General features: G+C 44.5%; 1 protein-coding gene across 1 annotated transcript; it reads right to left on the reverse strand.

Moving 5' to 3' along the window:
* Window positions 1-768: 768 nt before the first annotated feature.
* On the reverse strand, window positions 769-18,008 carry syt13 (synaptotagmin XIII). Its single transcript, XM_048973110.1, has 8 exons — window positions 17,594-18,008; window positions 16,726-16,882; window positions 15,091-15,739; window positions 9,591-9,819; window positions 9,381-9,518; window positions 6,116-6,417; window positions 4,219-4,342; window positions 769-4,042 (listed from the first exon to the last, which is right to left on the reverse strand). Exons 3-8 carry the CDS (start codon window positions 15,262-15,264, stop codon window positions 3,738-3,740), a joined length of 1,272 nt encoding a protein of 423 aa, XP_048829067.1. The 5' UTR covers window positions 15,265-15,739; window positions 16,726-16,882; window positions 17,594-18,008; the 3' UTR covers window positions 769-3,737.
* Between the last annotated feature and the right edge of the window lie 261 nt (window positions 18,009-18,269).

The following is an 18,269-nucleotide window of genomic DNA, read 5'->3' on the forward strand; positions in this document are numbered from 1 at the left end:
GTGTTTTATGAAACCTCTGAGACTGCAAAAGTAGAATTATAGCCCCAGAAATGCGTATTAACTTACCTTACTGGATTGACTTGACTTCAGAGAGACACTGTACATTAATTGCACCGACTTAACCCTGAAGTGACACTGTATGCTAACTGTATTGACTTAACCCTGGTGTCACACTATACATTAACTTGATTGGCTTAACCCCGGAGTGACACTGTACATGTACTGGATAGGCTTAACCGCGGAGTGACTCTGTACATTATCTGGATGGAGTTAAATCCCAGAATGACCCTGTACATTAACTGGATTGACGTACCTCTGGAGTGACACTGTAAATCTGGGGTCTCCAACTCCGGTCCTGGAGAACTGCTACAGTAGCTTTCCAGGACCGGAGTTGGAGACCCATACTGTAAATTAACTGGATTGACTTAAACCCAGAGTGGCACTGAACATTAACTGAATTGACTTAACCCCAGAGGAACACTGCATATTAACTGGATTAACCTGGAGTTACACTTAACATTAGCTGGATAGACCTAACCCCAGATTGACACTGAACATAATCTAGAATGATTTAACCATGGACTGACTTTAACCCCAGAAAGTATCGATTTCAAATTCATCCATGACTTAGCTCTGCCTTGGTAATGGCTGGTCCCTTTTCTCCTTGTCAATAGGGACATACTGTATAAACAAAGGTCAAAGGCACTTGGTCCAACCAGGGCATGACAATAGAATGACAGTCCACAAATCACCAGACACCCGTGGTGCTTAATTTTGATTTTTAATTATCATACATTCCAGATGAAAACCCTTACAATGAGCTTTGGCCTACATTAAATGACTTATTGGTTTATGTTAAACAGAGCTTATTTGAAAATGATGCATCGTCAAACACTTGCAATGTTACACAGTAATACTCTGCTTTTCCACAAGACTCACTTTCATCTCTGTCAAAACAAAGGTCCCTAAAGGATTTTCCAGCTGTTTGTCAGAGAATTCCACTGGCTTTTTAGAGAAAACCTCCTGAGAAGCTTCTTCACTCAGAAAGGAAATATCTGTGCCGCAGACACCTTTGCAGACATCATTGTAACACCATCTGTCAGTCACAACCTTTTTTGATAGACACAAATACAGATCACATGGTGTCCTGTCATAATAACATCCACACGCATATTGTCATAGATATGAGCTTAGACTTGGCTGTGAGTTTGGAAGGCTTGCAGGTCACGTGTTAGCCTGTTTGCAGTAACACTGTATATTTTCAGTATGAGACCTACATGCTCACGATTTACCAGTAACCCAACCTTTCTGGCAGGTATCACAAGCTACAGGAAAGCACACTTGAATAATAGTTTGTAAAACTATAGCTGCCATATAACTGTATTGATTAAAAATAGGATCACATCACATACTCCAACTCCTTGATGGATATGATATGGTATGGTAGTTGTGCATTGAATGTGGATTTTTGTCCAAACATATATTTTTTCATAGCAAATGGAATTAAGCTAATTGTTTTGCACTAAGAAATGCTCCTGGTGTCAAGATCTGCCTACTTTTTCACAAGCATGATGGTTTCCTGCCAGCTGACGTTGCACGTCCACAATGGGTAAACAGGCAAAATGCCCATTTTTTTCACCAATTCGGAGTTAGACAAAAGCTCTGCTGTTGATAACTGATTGTTAATGGTAAATACTGAATTTAACAAATGGAATATTCAGTAGTAAATTCAATGATTGGCATCACTCAGAAACACGTCATCATTATGTAGCTTTCAAACGCACATTCATTTTTCTAATGTACATTGACTGCAGAGGCAGAATTTCATATAGGCTTATAAACTATTATGAAGAGAGTTTACATCTCAGTTTATTTTACTTGTCCTTTTTTACCCCATATTAAATATACACCGCTCAAAAAAGTGAAACACATTAGATCGCACTGGGGAAAAAATGATGCTCGATATCTATACAGTACTAATATGGACTGGGTAATGTGTTAGGAACAAATGGATGCCACATTCTTTGATGGAAATTAAAATTATCAACCTACAGAGGGCTGAATTCAAAGATACCCCAAAAATTGCACTGCACTAACATAGGTTCTGACAATGGGTCTAAGGATCCCATCATCCCAATGGCAATAACTAATGGCAGTCAAAGTGCCGTTATCTAGCCTGTAGATGTCTGTACAACCCTCCATGGATATGCCACCGCAGACCATCACTGACCCACCACCAAACCAGTCATGCTGAGCAATGTTATAGGCAGCATAACGTTTTCCACGGCTTCCCCAGACCCTTTCATGTCTGTCACGTGCTCAGGGTGAACCTGCTCTCATCTGAGAAAAGCACAGGGTGCCAGTGGCAGACCTGCAAATTCTGGTATTCTGTGGTAAATGCCAATCGAGCTCCACGTTGCCGGGCAGTGAGCACAGAGTCCACTAGAGGATGTTGAGCCCTCAGGCCGCCCTCATAAAGTCTGTATCTGATTGTTTGGTCAGAGACATTCACACCAGTGGCCTGCTGGATGTCATTTTGTAGGGCTCTGGCAGTGCTTATCCTGTTCCTCATTGCACAAAGGAGCAGATACCGGTCCTGCTGATGGGTTAAGGACCTTCTACGGCCCTGTTCATCTCTCCTAGAGTCACTGCCTATCTCCTGGAATCTCCTCCATGCCCTTGAGACTGTGTTTGGAGACACAGCAAACCTTCTGGCAATGGCACGTATAGATGCGCCATCCTGGGGGAGGATCCTTGTACTACCTGTACAACCTCTGTAGGGTCCAGGTATCGCCTCGTGCTACCAGTAGTGACACTGACTGTCGCAAAATGCAAAACTCGTAAACCTGTTAGACCATTTGGGGGTCGTCTCATTGTTGCCCCTCTAGTGCACCTGTTGTGAATTTCATTAACAGCAAACCAGCTGAAACTGATTAACAACCCCCTCTGCTACTTAACTGACCAGATCAATATCCCAGAAGTTTAACTGACTTGATACTGTAATCTGATTAAAAAGTGTTCCTTTAATTTTTCACAGCTGTATACATGATCTGGACAGAACATTTATTTGTTTTAGCTGTAATTTGTACTGTGAAAAAATGGTTAAAAATTGAAATGAAATTGAAGATATTGATTCTTTTATGACTCTTTTCCTAAATGCATTGGGCATTTCAGCAGTTTTAGCCATGTTGGAAAACTCAACTAACCCAGTCATTTGAAGGCAATAAATTACATAGTTCGAAAATAATTCCAGAATATGTTTTGAATAAAGGTTTTTCTTGTTTCTTTCCATAACACACATAATTGTAACATTTTGCAAAGTTTGTTCGTCAATATCCTCAATTTCATTTCCATTTTTGACCATTTTTCACAGTGTACCAATAATTGTTGGCTACACTATAACTGTAACACTTTCCATTTATAATCACCATTGAGTGACTGGGACCAGCATATCCAGCCATAGACCCAGCACAGGCTCACATTGAGCCTAGATTCCCGGACAGAAGATACAGAGCAGGGCAGGGACACCCTGAAGGCAGCTATTGGGCCAAGACATGTTAAATTTGTTGAATTTGGCATCTCTATCCATCGATAGCAAATAATTATTTCTGTGCAGAGCATTAATCCATAAAATCCAACTAACTGAAGAGAGTCAGACTGAATGTGAAGGGAGAGCACCCAAGTATGTTGGTTTTGGTGGTCAGGAAAAGTGAAAGGAATCAGCCTGGCCCTGGACCTCAAGCGTGGAGGGGGTGCCACATAGCTAACTGCTTGCGAGGGTTGTCAAGCATCTGTTGCCAGTGCTGAAGACCAGTGTTCTGGGCCTGCAAGCCCAGATGGCAGTGGCCGAGGGTGTCCAGGGTCCCTGGGCTCACTTGGTTGAGAACTTCCAACTCCAGACTGGATTTAGCCAGCAACTCAAGGGGGACCTCCAGCATCATCATCTCATTCCAGACCGGGTTCATCTTGTGCTTCACCTGCCGAGTCTGCTTCTTCTTTAGCTTGGTGGTCTGGTGCTTCAAAGTCAGTTTCACTGATAAGTCTGGGGATAGAGGAGTTGGGTTTTTACCAAGAGAGCACAAACACATATGAACATCCATCCATTAATCCAAAGCATGGTCACGGTGAGTATATACAGTAAAACGCATAAACATACATCAAACACTACTGGCTGAAGGTGCACAGTATACAATAAAGTAAGGATAAACGTGGGCGTACTAATGATGTCCTTCAGTTTGTGTGACTGCAGATCCCTGGCCTTCATGACCACCACACCCAGGCGGTTGGCTGCGGGGAGGTAGCTGATGGACAGCAGGATCTCCCCCAAGGAGGAACTTATGTTCTGTGGAGATAAATATAAGCTGCATTCATACACTTAACCTTCTGCATAATAACCCTTCACATTCAAACCCAGGTCCAAACCCACAGAATATACAGGTTTCATACTGATGAGTATCTCAAAAAGGTGCATCTCCAGGTAAAACATCACATGGAATGTTTCAACCATCGTGTCTCTCTCTTAGTTGTCTGAAATCCATTCTTACTCCAGCCACGTTTCAGAGAGTGTCAGATGCTGTCTGAATCCCCACAGATGAGGAACAGCTACAGTGTCAGGTCAAGTCAGGTTGGGAGGCATGTGTTGGTGCAGCACGTTGCTGTACCCACCACACAGAGAAACTCCTTGGGATCCAAGCCAGCGATCCCCCAGGCAGATACACGGCCCATTCCCACCCTCCGGACATGGCCATCCAACTGCCGCACCCAGGTGTCACGTGGGCATACCCTTCACCGGGTCAAGCCGCTTGGGTCCTCAACAATGAAGATCCTGCGAGCCGGATCACCGTCAGGGAAATGCACCACATGGCCATAGTGCCATAACTGACGCTCCCTCACAATGCAGGTCATGTGACTCATTCTGGACTCCTCTAGCAACCGCTCATTCAACATAAAGTCAAACCAGTGATACCCAAGGATTCTCCGAAGAGACACAGTACCGAAGGAGTCCAGTCTTCATCTCAGGTCACAGCTACATAGCAAGACAGGGTGCACCAGAACTTGGACCTTCGTCCTTTTACAAAGATACCAGGAACACCACACACCTCTTTCCAGCGACCTCATGAAGAAGAAGAGTCACTAGAGATATGAATGTCGCTGCCGAGGTAGGTAAATCGCTCGACAAGGTCGACATTCTCCCCGCAGACAAACACACTACTGATGGCTGTGCCCAGGAATTCATTAAATGCCTGGATCTTGGTCTTTGACCAGGACACCTGCAATCCCAGATACTCAGACTCCTCGCTCAGTCTCTCAAGAGCCTCGATCAGAGCCATTGACTCTGCTAAGATCACAGCATCGTCAGCAAAGTCAAGATCAGTAAATCTTTCTTCACCTATGAAGAAAATCCACTGCTATGACCTTCCTGCAGCGAATGTGCGGCACTGAAATCAAAACGTCCAGCTAAGCTTTCCTGAGATCAGCAGCCCTTCCCACACGTGTGGAGGTTCCCTCTGCTCCTTAATCTTGTCTCTTCGGATCATTCTTCAGCATCACGCTGCTCAAGCAATCAAGAAACAATAGCCTGGCCTGAAACTCATGTGTCCTCGAAGCATTATTAACAGTTCAATTATTGCATAGCTCATTAAGCATCTCCAGTCTACTGCTGTGTTAAGCAAAATTGATTTGTTCTTTCATTAAGACTTCATGTTCTCTCAAAGGATCTGGCCATCCTGACTAGGAAGCTGTAACAGGGACGGGTGCATTCTGAATAGCCCAGATTTCCCTATTTGTCTTGTTATTTTAAAACTACTTTTCCCTGACTATGAACCTGGTTTATTATCATTTTTATCCACAGGACAGTTGTAATGGTTTATTGAATAACATTTCTCTCTTCCTTCAGAGAGAAAAAAATACAATTATGTTTCCAAGCTGAAGTTTCTTTAAGTGACTCCATTTGGCAGGAACCTGTTCAGGAGGATGTGGCAAGAAGACAGACAACATTGTATAAATCACACACAAAGACACTGAGCTGTCTGTGCCTCTGCTTATTGTCATAGCTTATTCTAAGCGCACTCTTCAGCTGGCATGGTCCCTCGTGTGTATTCAGCAGAAGCGGCACCTGTTTTGGGGGCTGCAGTTCCACCCAGCAGTCGGCGTCTGACATCATAGCCACATCAGCCAACTTGAACCTCATGTCCCCCAGGTCCACATCCTGGGAGAAGCAGTCCAAACTGCGCAGGGACAAAGCCACTTCGCCCTCCGTCTTGTAGCCGCTAGGCAGGGGGAAGGCCAGGCTCTCAGCCCAACAGACATGCTCAGTCAGTCGTCGAGGCACTGTGCGGACCTCGGTCAGCTCTGCCGGTGTGTGGAGACGGCCCAGTACGTAGCCTTCAAGGCCCCGCCCTGCTGCCACATGCTCCGCTACCATGGAAACAGGAGCAGGGGGAAACCAGGTCAGAGTAGATCCTCAGTACAGACAAACAAAAAGACATGAGATAGAGCTGATATATTGGGGCATGGGATGCAGACGATACGCAAGGGGCCAGGGATACAGGTGATAAGTAGGGGACCAGGGATACAGGCAATATGCAGGTGGCTGAGGATACAGGTAATATACAGAAAGTCAGAGATAGATGCAATACACAGGGAACTGGAAATACAGGTGATAGGCAGGGGGCTAGGAAGAGAGGTGATTAACAGGAGGCCAGGAATACAGGGAGTACTCCCGGTGACCAGGGATACAGAAAATATGCAGGCAGCTGGGAATACAGGTGAAATGGGGGGGGGGCTGAGGATACAGGTGATACATAGGGGCTGGAGATCCAGACAATATGCAGGGAGCAGGAGATACAGGCAATGTGCAGGGGACCAGAGATACAGGTGATAGGCAGGCGTTGGGATACAGGAGAAACGCAGTGGGCTGGGTATATGGGTGATAGGCATGGGAAAAAAGATACAGGCAATATGCAGGTGGTCGGGAATAATTGTGATACGCCAGAGGCCAAGAATACAGTCGATACATGGGGAATTGGTGACACAGGTGAAAGACAGGGACTGAGGATATTGTGAAACGAAGGGGGCTGGAGATACAGTAATACACAAAAGGCAGGGGATAGACAAGACAGACAATGGGCTGAAGATACAGGCGATACATGGGGGCTGGGGATAAAAGCAATACGCAGGGAACCAGGGATACAGGCAATAGGCATGGGGGCTGAGATATAGACAATACACAGTAGGCCAGGGGTTCAGGTGATACGCAGGGGGCAAAGGATAAAGGCAAAATGCAGGGCAGTTGGAATACAGGGGATACAGGGGAATATAGGGGAACTGGTGGACACGGGTGATGGGCAGGGGGCCAGGGATACTGGTGATATGCAAGGGACCAGGTATACAGGCGACAGGCAGCGGGCCAGGGATACAGGCGATAGGCAGGGGGCCAAGGATACCGGCATACTTTATTGTATGTTTACAAAACAAACTAAAACTAAAATTACAGAGGAAATGTCTTTTGATGTCAGTTTTTGTCAATTTCGCCAGTTGGTCGGTTTTTATCAATTAATTTTATTCATAACTCCAGATGGACTATTTCTTGTATTTCTTGCCTGTGTCAGTTTTATACATATATACTTACAGAGCCCCGGTAGAGACATGTAGGGGAAATAAATTCATGGTTGGAAATACTTTTCTACATACTGTGTCAAAGTACAAAAGGTAGAATTAATGGACTAATAACTAGAAATATAAATGATACAGACATGTCCAGTTAAGTGTGCTTTAAGCATTAAACTATGGGGGACAATGCACACCCTGTAACTTTCATGTGTGTCTTTATACGAATATGTGATAGGCAGGGGGCCACAGATACAGGATCTGGGATAAAAGCGATACACAGAGCACCAGGAATACAGGTGATACACGCTGAAACAGGGACACAGGTGATAGGCAAAGGGCCAGGGATATAGGAGAAATGTAGTGGGTTGGGGATACAGGTGATATGCAGGGGGTCGGGATACAGGTGATACACTGAAGGCTTATAGGTGATACACAACGAAGAGGGTGATACACAGAGGGCCAGAAATACAGGCAATATGTAGGGGACCAGGGATACAGGCAATATGCAGAGGGCTGGTGATACAGGAGATACACAGGAGGCCAGGGACACAGGCGATACACAGGGGGCCAGTGATACAGGTGATATGCAGGGGGCTGTAGATACAGGCAATACACAAGGGGCCAGGGGTACAGGAAATAGGCATGGGACCGGGGAATACAGGTGATACACAAGAAAGGAGGTGATAGGCAGGGGGGCAGAGATACAGGCAATACGTAGGGGACCGGGGATTCAGGCAATATGCAGGGGGTTAGGGATACAGGCCATATTCAAGGGGCTGGGGATACAAGCAATACGTGGGGCTCCAGGGATACCTGTAGATGATACACAGGGGGCCAGGGATACAGGCGATACACAGGGGGCTGGCTATGCAGCCGATATGCAGGGGGCTGCCAATGCAGGTGCACTGTTGCCTCACACCTCTGGAGCCCAAGTCTCCGCCTGGGTCACGTGTGTGGAGTTTGCATGTTCTCCCCATGTCGTCGTGGGGTTTCCTCCGGGTACTCCGGTTTCCCCCCACAGTCCAAAAACATGCTGAGGCTAATTGGAGTTGCTAAATTCCCCATAGGTATGCATGTGTGAGTGAATGGTGTGTGAGTGTGCCCTGCGATGGGCTGGCCCCCCATCCTGGGTTGTTCCCTGCCCCGTGCCCATTGCTTCTGGGATAGCCTCCAGACCCCCCCCCCCCCACGATCCAGTAGAATAAGCAGTTTGGAAAATGGATGGATGGATGGATGGATGGATGAATGTACTCATTCATGCTGGACACTGTATCTGTTTATCATCCTGAAAAAAGGCCTATAAATAAAATTCTTTCCTGGCAGAGGAATACAGGTGAAGACAGCTCTGGCTTTTTACCTGTGAGTCATCTGCCTGTGTTCTATATCTGGAAATCCAGCTCCCTAGCACTCAGTAATGCCTGTGAATAGCAAGGTCTTCTCTTTCCATCTTCTTATTAAGAGAACATTCATTGACGCAATAAAATTTCAAATTCATCGGTTTGCTAGTTTCTGCTTCTTTTCTTCACATCAATGTATGATCAGTGACCGTTAGATCAGAGCAATGCGTATATTCATAAAGTCAACAATCCATACTGATAGAAATTTCCTTAGGGTATGGCAATAATTACTGAACAAGGATTTCAACCCAAAATGGCCTCAATAAGCATCAGTATGAGTATCCCTTTAATAAAAGATTATATGGAAACCACTTTTGGTTTACAGAAATCAAAACCAGCCCCAGTGCAGTATTAGTAACAGAGAAAACGTACTTTCTATTATGGCGACATACAACTCCTTCCTCTCAGAGTTGTAGGTAAGGGAGAAGTGCAGTTTAGGGTGGAGCACAGAGGAGCTTTTTGTCAAATCAGGGTTCAGCTCTGTGGCGGAGGGGGTGTCATTGGTGGAATCTGCAAAAAGACATTGAGGGTAATTATTTTAGAATGTTTTTGAGGGCCCCATTTTTGACTGATTCGGTTTACCTTGTTTAGGCATGAGGAAGACTTCCTCAGACCCTTCCGTTGCTAGGTTACCAGACTCAGGCCAGGCAGAGGCAGGTGTTTCTGCCAGTGGTCTCTCTTTTGTCTCCATAGTGTAACTGGGATAAGTGATCACCTCTGGGGAGGTGACAGATGGTTTGGGCTTGTAAAGTTTGGGGGATCTCAGCAATGTCCGTGGCTGGATGGACTCTGTTGATTTTTTAACAATAAACTGGAAAACAAAGAAAAAGAAGACACATTTTTACACCGAAGAGCTTTCATTGGAGAAAGGCAAAATCATTAAGGGAGGACATCTTGATGGAAGGAATATCGAAAGAGGACACAATAATGGGAGAAAAAAGGAGCGTACATTAGGCAGGATGTCAGGATTCGTTAATGGGGAAGATTCATACAAAAGACAATAATAGGCATATTTCAGTTTCCACACTGGGAAAGGCACATAGAGGAGATGTGGGGAGACGTGCCAAGCCCGTTTGGAAGCAGAAGAAACTCTGCCCCACCGGAGGCATCTCTGCATTTCAGGACTGTTTTGAGCACACTGACTGGGACGTTTAGTGAAGCTGCAACCTACGGCAGCCCTACCAACCTGGAGAAGTATACAGTTTCAGTGACCAGCTACATCAGCAAGTGCATTGATGATGTTATTGTCTCCAAGACCATCGTCACACACCCCAACCAGAAACCGGGGATTACTACAGAGGTGCAGGCACTGCTGAGAACCTGAGACATTGCCTTCAGGTCCAATGACAAGGCTGCCCTGAGAACAGCAAGGGCCAACTTATCCCGGGCCATCAGAGAAACAAAGCGTGCACATGCTCAAAGAATCCACAGCTACTTCCAAGACACTGGGGACGTACAATGCGTGTGGCAGGGGATCCAGGTCATCACCAACTACAGGTCATCTCCACCTGCCTGTGATGGTGAGGCCTCCCTTCCTGTTGTGCTGCATCACTTCTATGTATGGTTTGAAGTATACAATGACACGGCAATGAGGAAAACCACCCTACCCCTCAATGACCAGGTGCTCTGCCTGGCCATGGCTGATGTGAGGACAGCTCTGCTCATTGTCAATTCACATAAGGCCATCAGACCAGACAACATTCCTGGTATGAGCTCAGAGCAAGTGCAGACCAGCTGGTAGATGTTCTCACAGACACCTTCAATATCTCTCTGAGCACCACCGTTGTTCCACTGTGCTTCAAAGTTCCATCCCTGTGCCAAAGAAGTATCTGGTGTCCTGCCTCAACGATTACTATTCCGTCGCACTCACACCCATCATCATAAAGTGCTTTGAGAGGCTTGTCATGAGGCACATAAAATCACAGCTGCCCCCTTCACTGGACCCCCTGCTGTTTGCATATTGTCCCAACTGCTCAACAGATGATGCCATCACTACCACCCTTCACCTGGCCCTCACCCTCCTGGACAAAAGGATACTTACGTGAGAATGCTATTCGTAGATTTCAGTTCAACAAAGTCATTCCTCAGCATTTGATAGGAATTCTGAGACTACTGGGCCTGAAACATAATCAAGTTCACTGATGATACAACCGTGATGGGTCTGACGAGGCGGCATACAGAGAGAAGGTGCAACGGCTAACAGACTGGTGTGGAGCCAACAGCTTGTCTCTGAATGTAAAGAAGACAAAGGAGATGGTTGTTGACTTCAGGAGGGCATACCATCACCACTCTCCACTAAACATCAATGGATATACAGTGGTGATCGTCTAGAGCACCAAGTTCCAAGGTGTTCACATCTTAGTGAACCTCAAGTGGGCCCTCAACAGCAGCTCCATTGCCAAGAAAGCTCAGCAGCATCTCTATTTCCTGTGGAGACTGAGGAGAGTGCACCCCCCCCCCCCAATCCTTATCACATTCTACAGATGGACTGTGTAGCTGCATCACGGCTTGTCACGGAAATTGCTCCACTTCAGACAGCAAAACCCTACTGAGGATAGTGCAGACAGCTGAATTTATCATAGGGACCTCTCTCCCCACTGTTGCAGGCATTTACACATTTACAATTTTCCTTAATTAGCGTAAAAATTCAACTTATTTAAACTCAAACTGGAGTTATCAGCTATATCCTGCTTCTCAGTCTATTTTGGGCCCGCTTCTTTCTGCATGATGCCAGTATTATCGGCGAAGAATGGGTGTGATCAACGTGTTGCTTTTCCTGTCAGCTATACTGTGCTAACATGCTACTTCCAGGCTGGGGTTCCAAGTGTCTACTGACATTTCTTAGTCAGTCTCTGACCAAAGCAGTGACGTAGCGCCCCAGAGGTCGTGCCACCATGTGCTGCCAGTCCCATGCAGTGTTGCTTTCTGGTGACTAACTGTGTTACTGAGCCAGCCACAAGACACTGGCTCATTGGGGCTTCCAATATAGCAGATGACCCACATAAAATGCTCTGCAGGTGACTCTTATCCACTTTTTAGGTTGACCGCCTGTCAGAAACACATGTATTTCATCCTCTTCTCTCACCGTATGTGTTGCATTCATATGGATCACATGGACATGGGTATAAATGGAATCCATAGATTTCCTGGCGGGCTACATTGGGCTCCATGTGGGCGGTACACACAGAGAATGTGTTATTTGCATCTTTGCGAGCCAGGACCCTCCCACATGTCTGTGCACTCAGATACATTTCGTCCCTGCTAAGGTTCTCTCCATTCTCACGGGTGCCTTCATGAATATTTCAACATGTGACAGTTGTTTCTACCACTGTGGTTTCGCCGAGATTTGGCACCCATCTGTCACATATGGGACTGTTATCCTTTCTCTTGTCATATTCGACAGACTGAGATGACTGTAATACTCAAAACTGCAGGCTACACTCAATCAGCAGATATCCGTGTGCCAGATCCATTGGAGAAATTCACTCAGAAATGTCTGGAATGTATGGAATGATGCAGTGAACAAGAAGACAATGAATCCAGAAGATCTATGAAAGACAGTTTACATTCATAAACCAGCCAGAAGTACAAGTGTCAGTACATGAGCTGTTTATTTAGCACAAACTGCCACCCCGAGAGCACTATGCTTATCCTACCTTGTTATATCCACACACAGTTGGGTTAAGCAGTCACCATGTAATTACAGACAACAGCAGTACACCTCCTGAGATGTGAATCCTCACCCTGATTTTGACTTACCAGTACACCCAATGACATCTTGTATAACATACTGAAGTCTGATGGTCCTTAATCAACACTATACTATCGGCCTGCCCAAACACAGAAGAACTCATTTACATTCTAGCCGGTCTGGACATGTTGTTCATTGGGGATACATTTCCTTACTCTCACAAAAACAGTGATTCATGGCCCTTCTCTAAAGTAAAGTTTTGTTTTCTTTACAAGAAAATTAATTCTTCAAACAGACATCTCAAAGTAATCCAGTGTTCCCCAGGTGCCCTATCTTACATTGTAGTGTGACACTTTAAACTACACCCTATCCCTGTTTAGACCATTTTTCCTAAAAACCCAAAGCAGGCCAAATGTAGTCATGGTTTGACATATTACAGGCAAGTACCCCTAAAGAAGTCATGATGTCTGAGAGTTGAATACTTGAGCGGCCTGTGACTAACTGTTCTTCTGGCAAGGACTCTACAAATCATGCAGGGCTTTTTTTAATAGGAATACAGCTCAGGAATAAAAACACTGCAGTCAGAGCAAAGACGTCATTTCCAATACCTCAGTGGCAACTCAGTGGTTAACTAAGTGACAAAGGATGAGGGGGCTATGTCCTTCCTGGGGACTAAATTCAAGACAAAACAAAACCATTGTTTAACAGCTGATGGACCAATTACAGGCTGGAGCCTCCTTCAGTTGAAATGTAAATGGATGGTAATGGACTGCATTTATGTAGTGCGTCTCTACTCTCACAAGTACACAAAGTGCTTTACATTTCATACCTCACATTCACCCATTCACACACCAGTGGCGGAGGCTGCCCTGCAAGGTGCCAACCTGCACACCAGGAGCAATTTAGAATTCAGTGTCTTGCTCAAGGACACTTTGATGGGGTCAGGAGGAACCAGGGCGTGAACCTGCAATCCTCCGGTTGCCAAACAGTAGCACTACCTCCTGCGCCACCATCTTCCCCGATGTCTAACGCACACCACATATTGCCATCTTTCAGTGCTCACATGCGACCCTGTTGGCTGGATTGCCCAAAAAAAGCAACTGAAGCTGACAGACCCCTCATATCTATTTTTAAACTACATCTGATAATGCAACAGGAGACAGACAACAGCATCTTGCATTTGCATGGCAATTCCGAACACACAGATAGGGTTATTAGTTTGAGGCAAAACAGACTAAGTCACAGCCCCATGAAGGGGCACTGAGGAGCCACTCAGACTCAGCGCATGGCAATGGAAGAAAAGCAGACACCATCACAGCATGACAGCGTACCTAGAAAACAATTCAGCAATTTTCATTTTAGCCAGGGGAACTAAAAGAACAGCAACCTGCGAATGAGCCTTGTCATATTCCGTGTGCAGTGCACCAAGGACAGAAACAACAATAGTGTTGCATTTCCAGATGATTTACTTTGATTGGAGATCATCTGAAGACAATATACAGGTCTGTCTAGACAGATCATAAGCAGCAATCCTTATGGCACGTCTACAGTGCATCTTCATTAGTGTCAGAGATCTTAGCTGGTGTCACATGAATTTCTCCCTTGTGTTTATCCCTATTTAGTCACAAATTCATCTTTTCATTTAAAGCAGCTATGCTTCAAAAAAAAAAATCTAGGTAAACTGAAATAATGAAGCAAAGCCTGTTCTGCATAAGTAGTACCCATGATAATTGTACCACCCGGAGCACATCTATAAATTCCATGTCTTAGTCAAGTAAGACTTCGAAACATAACATGATCAATTTTGTGGAACATTCCCAAGATGTTCCCAAATCTGATATATTTACACAGACTTTTTCCATTACGTTTCCATAAATTACCAATTATACCTGGAAGTGATATGTGTTTGTTGAATATTCCCAGACATTCCCAAATCATCCCAAATATAAAACATTTAGATGGAACTTCCCCCGTATAATGAAATGAAAATAACTTGGACTCCATGCTGTGTTAATGGAGTTTTGGTGCATTCAACATGACAGGCTTCAAAGTAAATAAATTAAACTTTCTCTCTGAAATAGTTGATAAATCATGTGTGGTTTATATTTAATTTCTAATTATTGCTGCTATACTTCTCCAGCTTGTGAATGAAATACATGCATTTACTGACAGCTCAGTATGTTATTTAAGCACTCTGCAACACCTTGCATATAGTTATGGGCGTGACCTTTGTATAAGGGGAGATTTGACTATATTAAAATTACATGCGCTACTCTTATCTATTTCTCAGGCGGCTTTGGGCACATCATCATCATGACATCAAATTACTATTCCTGCATGACTCCCAGCCTTTACCTTGCTGCCCACTTTCCCGGTGCTGTAAGTTCTTACCTGGTGAACAGACTGCAGGATGCTGTGCGTCACCTTCTCTGGGTCCAGCTCGCTGTCCTGCTCCAGGTGCCTTTTCCTGCAGGACTTGCAAAGATACGAGAGCCAGCAGAGAGTAAACACACCAGACAGGCTGCCCAGAGTGGCGCCCAGGACTACGGCGGTGCTGAAGATCATGCTGAATGGATGGGGAGAGAGATGTGGCAGGGTCACTGTGTCTGGGGTCCTACGGAACCTGGTTCTGGAGAATACTCTGGGGAGGTTGGAAACGCCGTGGGCGGTGCGCTGGAAGGATGCTCAGGCTCCTCTGCGTTTCACTCTCTGAGAGTGACTCAAGTGAAGTGTCTTCTCTGCGTGTGCTTGAAGGCAGTGTGGAGGAACAGCAGCTTGGGCGGGAGGAGGGGAAGGAGCGGGGGCGGGACTTGCTCACTGGCTGGTCCCGCTAATGAGGCTCGTGCAGAAGGAAACCACATCCACTGCTTCCTCCCAGCTCTCCCCCCTTGCTATCTCAAGGCCCCCAGGACAATGACGTGCTGGCTGACCTGCTACTCATGCAAACTGACGTCTGTAGATTCTGACAGGGATAGATACACAGCAGTCTGGACGCTCGCTCCTCTCACATTCAGCTCCTCTGGAAGGGCAACTGTAAAACCTGAAATTTCAAAAGCATCCTAATGATAGTCACCCACTGATTTATCACCTACAGAATGAGAGGCACTTAACATATAAAGCTAAAGCTGACTGTCTTATTTGCCCTTGATCTACCTAAGCATTTCATTTGAAGCAATCCTGCTCTTTGGGTGCTATGAACAGTACATTACAGTATATATTTAAATAAAGGTTCTCCCACAGTATGAAACGAACTGGGAATATGCGATTTAACAGAAAAAGGGAGCAGGGACATAGGACAGGCAAAGACAGGCAGCACTACACAGAGAGACTTCAATCGACTTCAGTGTTACTGGGCCACACTTTGAAATCAATGATAAGTTTGCTTATGGCAGCTACACCTTGACAGTTGTAAAAATAATGTAAGTAGATGACTGGATAAATCGATGACACGATGCAAGCAAGCAAGTTTGAATGCATTGAATTCATTCTATGTATCATGCAATGAATTGAGGGGCTTTAAGGAATCTAGCTGGGGACAGGTATATACTGTAAGTAGACAGTCCTGTTTAGAACACGGCAGAGATCTCCATTTTTCTCTTGTTCTTTGCAATTGTTTCTCTTACCTTCGTGTTTGACAAATTATTTATATCTTAGTTGAAATTAATGGCCATTTTAACAAATGATTTTAAATAAATATAAACATTTTAAGTATTTGTTTTTTGTTCCAGTTATAATTTTCGAATTTAGATTCATGGTCTGGAACTGAAACAGTTTCCAGCTACGTCACTTTCCGAATGTCGTGTAGGCTATTTAACCCGGCATTGCAGTATAAGAAAAAATTATATCATAAGAATAATAAAAATCGTTTTTTGGTATGACCACCCAACACTACAAGTACAATCATATAATTTGCGAACTAGGTGACTGAGGTATTATAAAGTTTGAATGCAGATAGAATGAAGGACCTGCAGAAGAGCATGCTGGATGATGTAGTCTGGTGCTGAAGAAACTTCGTTATAGCCTCACCGTTTCGTGCAGGGAGCGAGAGGGATTGTCTATAATGGATGTAAGTTTGGCCACCATCCTCCTCTGACCCACTTCCTCAGTGGAGTCCAAAGGGCAGCACAGGACAGAACCAGCACTCCTGACCGTCTTATCAGTATCTTCCTGTCCCTCCGAGCTCCTGCATCCCCAGCAGACCACCGTGTAGAAGAGAGCAGATACTCTGTCCTAGAAAGTACTTAGCAGTGTCCTGTAGAAAACCTCAGTCTTTTCAGCAGGTCGTGATGGAAAGATTTTGTTTAAACCAACCAGTTGAACATAAAGACACACAGTCAGGGAGTACTCAAGTGGTTGGTTGAAACCAAATCCTGGTCTGGATTTTTACTTTCTGGACCTGAACTATACACTTCTTATCACAACACACCTATGTAAAGTGCCTGGAGGTGACTCTGTTATGTAAGGCACTATGAAAAAACAAATTGAATTGTTATAATTCCAGTGCACCCTTTCCAACCCCTTTTTATTTCTCAGTTAAATTATATTTAGAGGTCAATAGAATCCACTGTCCACTTGTCTCTTCATTGATATTCATTGGTCATTCTTCAAAACCTTCCTCATGTGTTACACTCTGCTTGCCATATGGGCAGCGGCATCTGACTGCCCTTTCTGACCATTTTCATATTCTCTTGTGTATTGCCTTAAACCTGCCAAAGAAACAGCAGTTTCCAGCATCATCAGCTAAACAGCTGTATTCATTTAAGGTAAAATGATCCTTAAAAAACATACCACCCTGTTTCTCCTGTAAGGCTCTCTGACATTTTACCTTTATGGGGAAATGCCTACTCATATAATTTGTAGAACACTACAGTCTATCCATGCATCATTCTCCTACCCTCTGTTCCTGATCAGAGTCACAGGGGTTCCTGGAGGTGGTCCTAGGCGGCATAGTACTCAGGGTTAGGGTATATTTGACAATGCAGGACTTAGTCAAACAACTGACAAAAATTTGGATAATACAGCACTGCCCTCTTGGGACCTTAATCTTCTAGTCACATGGCCAAATGAGCCAATTTTTATATGACTATAAAATTTACTCCTCAATGTATTTTCATGGACAAATGTCTGTGATGAACTGATATCACACCCAGGGTATTTCCTGTGTAGGCTCCAGACTCACACAACCCTGCACTGGACAAGTAGTAATGGTAAATGGTAGGGTGAATGATTGCTTTTTGTTTTGCACATAAAATGAACATATAAATAAAAATATTATAATTGACATATAATAGAAATGCTACAATAGAATTCTCTCTTTGGTATAGCAGTCTTCAAGTATTATTCTGTTATGTCACAAAATTTATATTACAAGCCAAAGACCATTTGGAAGATTCGAAAACACGATAATAGACAATTATCAAAAATTATTCGTTTTACTGCGGTATTTGATCGGCCTACCCGAGTTCTTCCCCTATAATGCATATTTATGACATGGTCTTAAAATAGTCTTATTTTTATTCCTGTGCCTCAACTGCTAAAAAAAATTAAAAAGGAAAAAAAACATTGCTGTA

This window comes from Brienomyrus brachyistius, chromosome 13 (genome assembly GCF_023856365.1).
Source record: "Brienomyrus brachyistius isolate T26 chromosome 13, BBRACH_0.4, whole genome shotgun sequence".
Lineage (NCBI taxonomy): Eukaryota > Metazoa > Chordata > Actinopteri > Osteoglossiformes > Mormyridae > Brienomyrus > Brienomyrus brachyistius.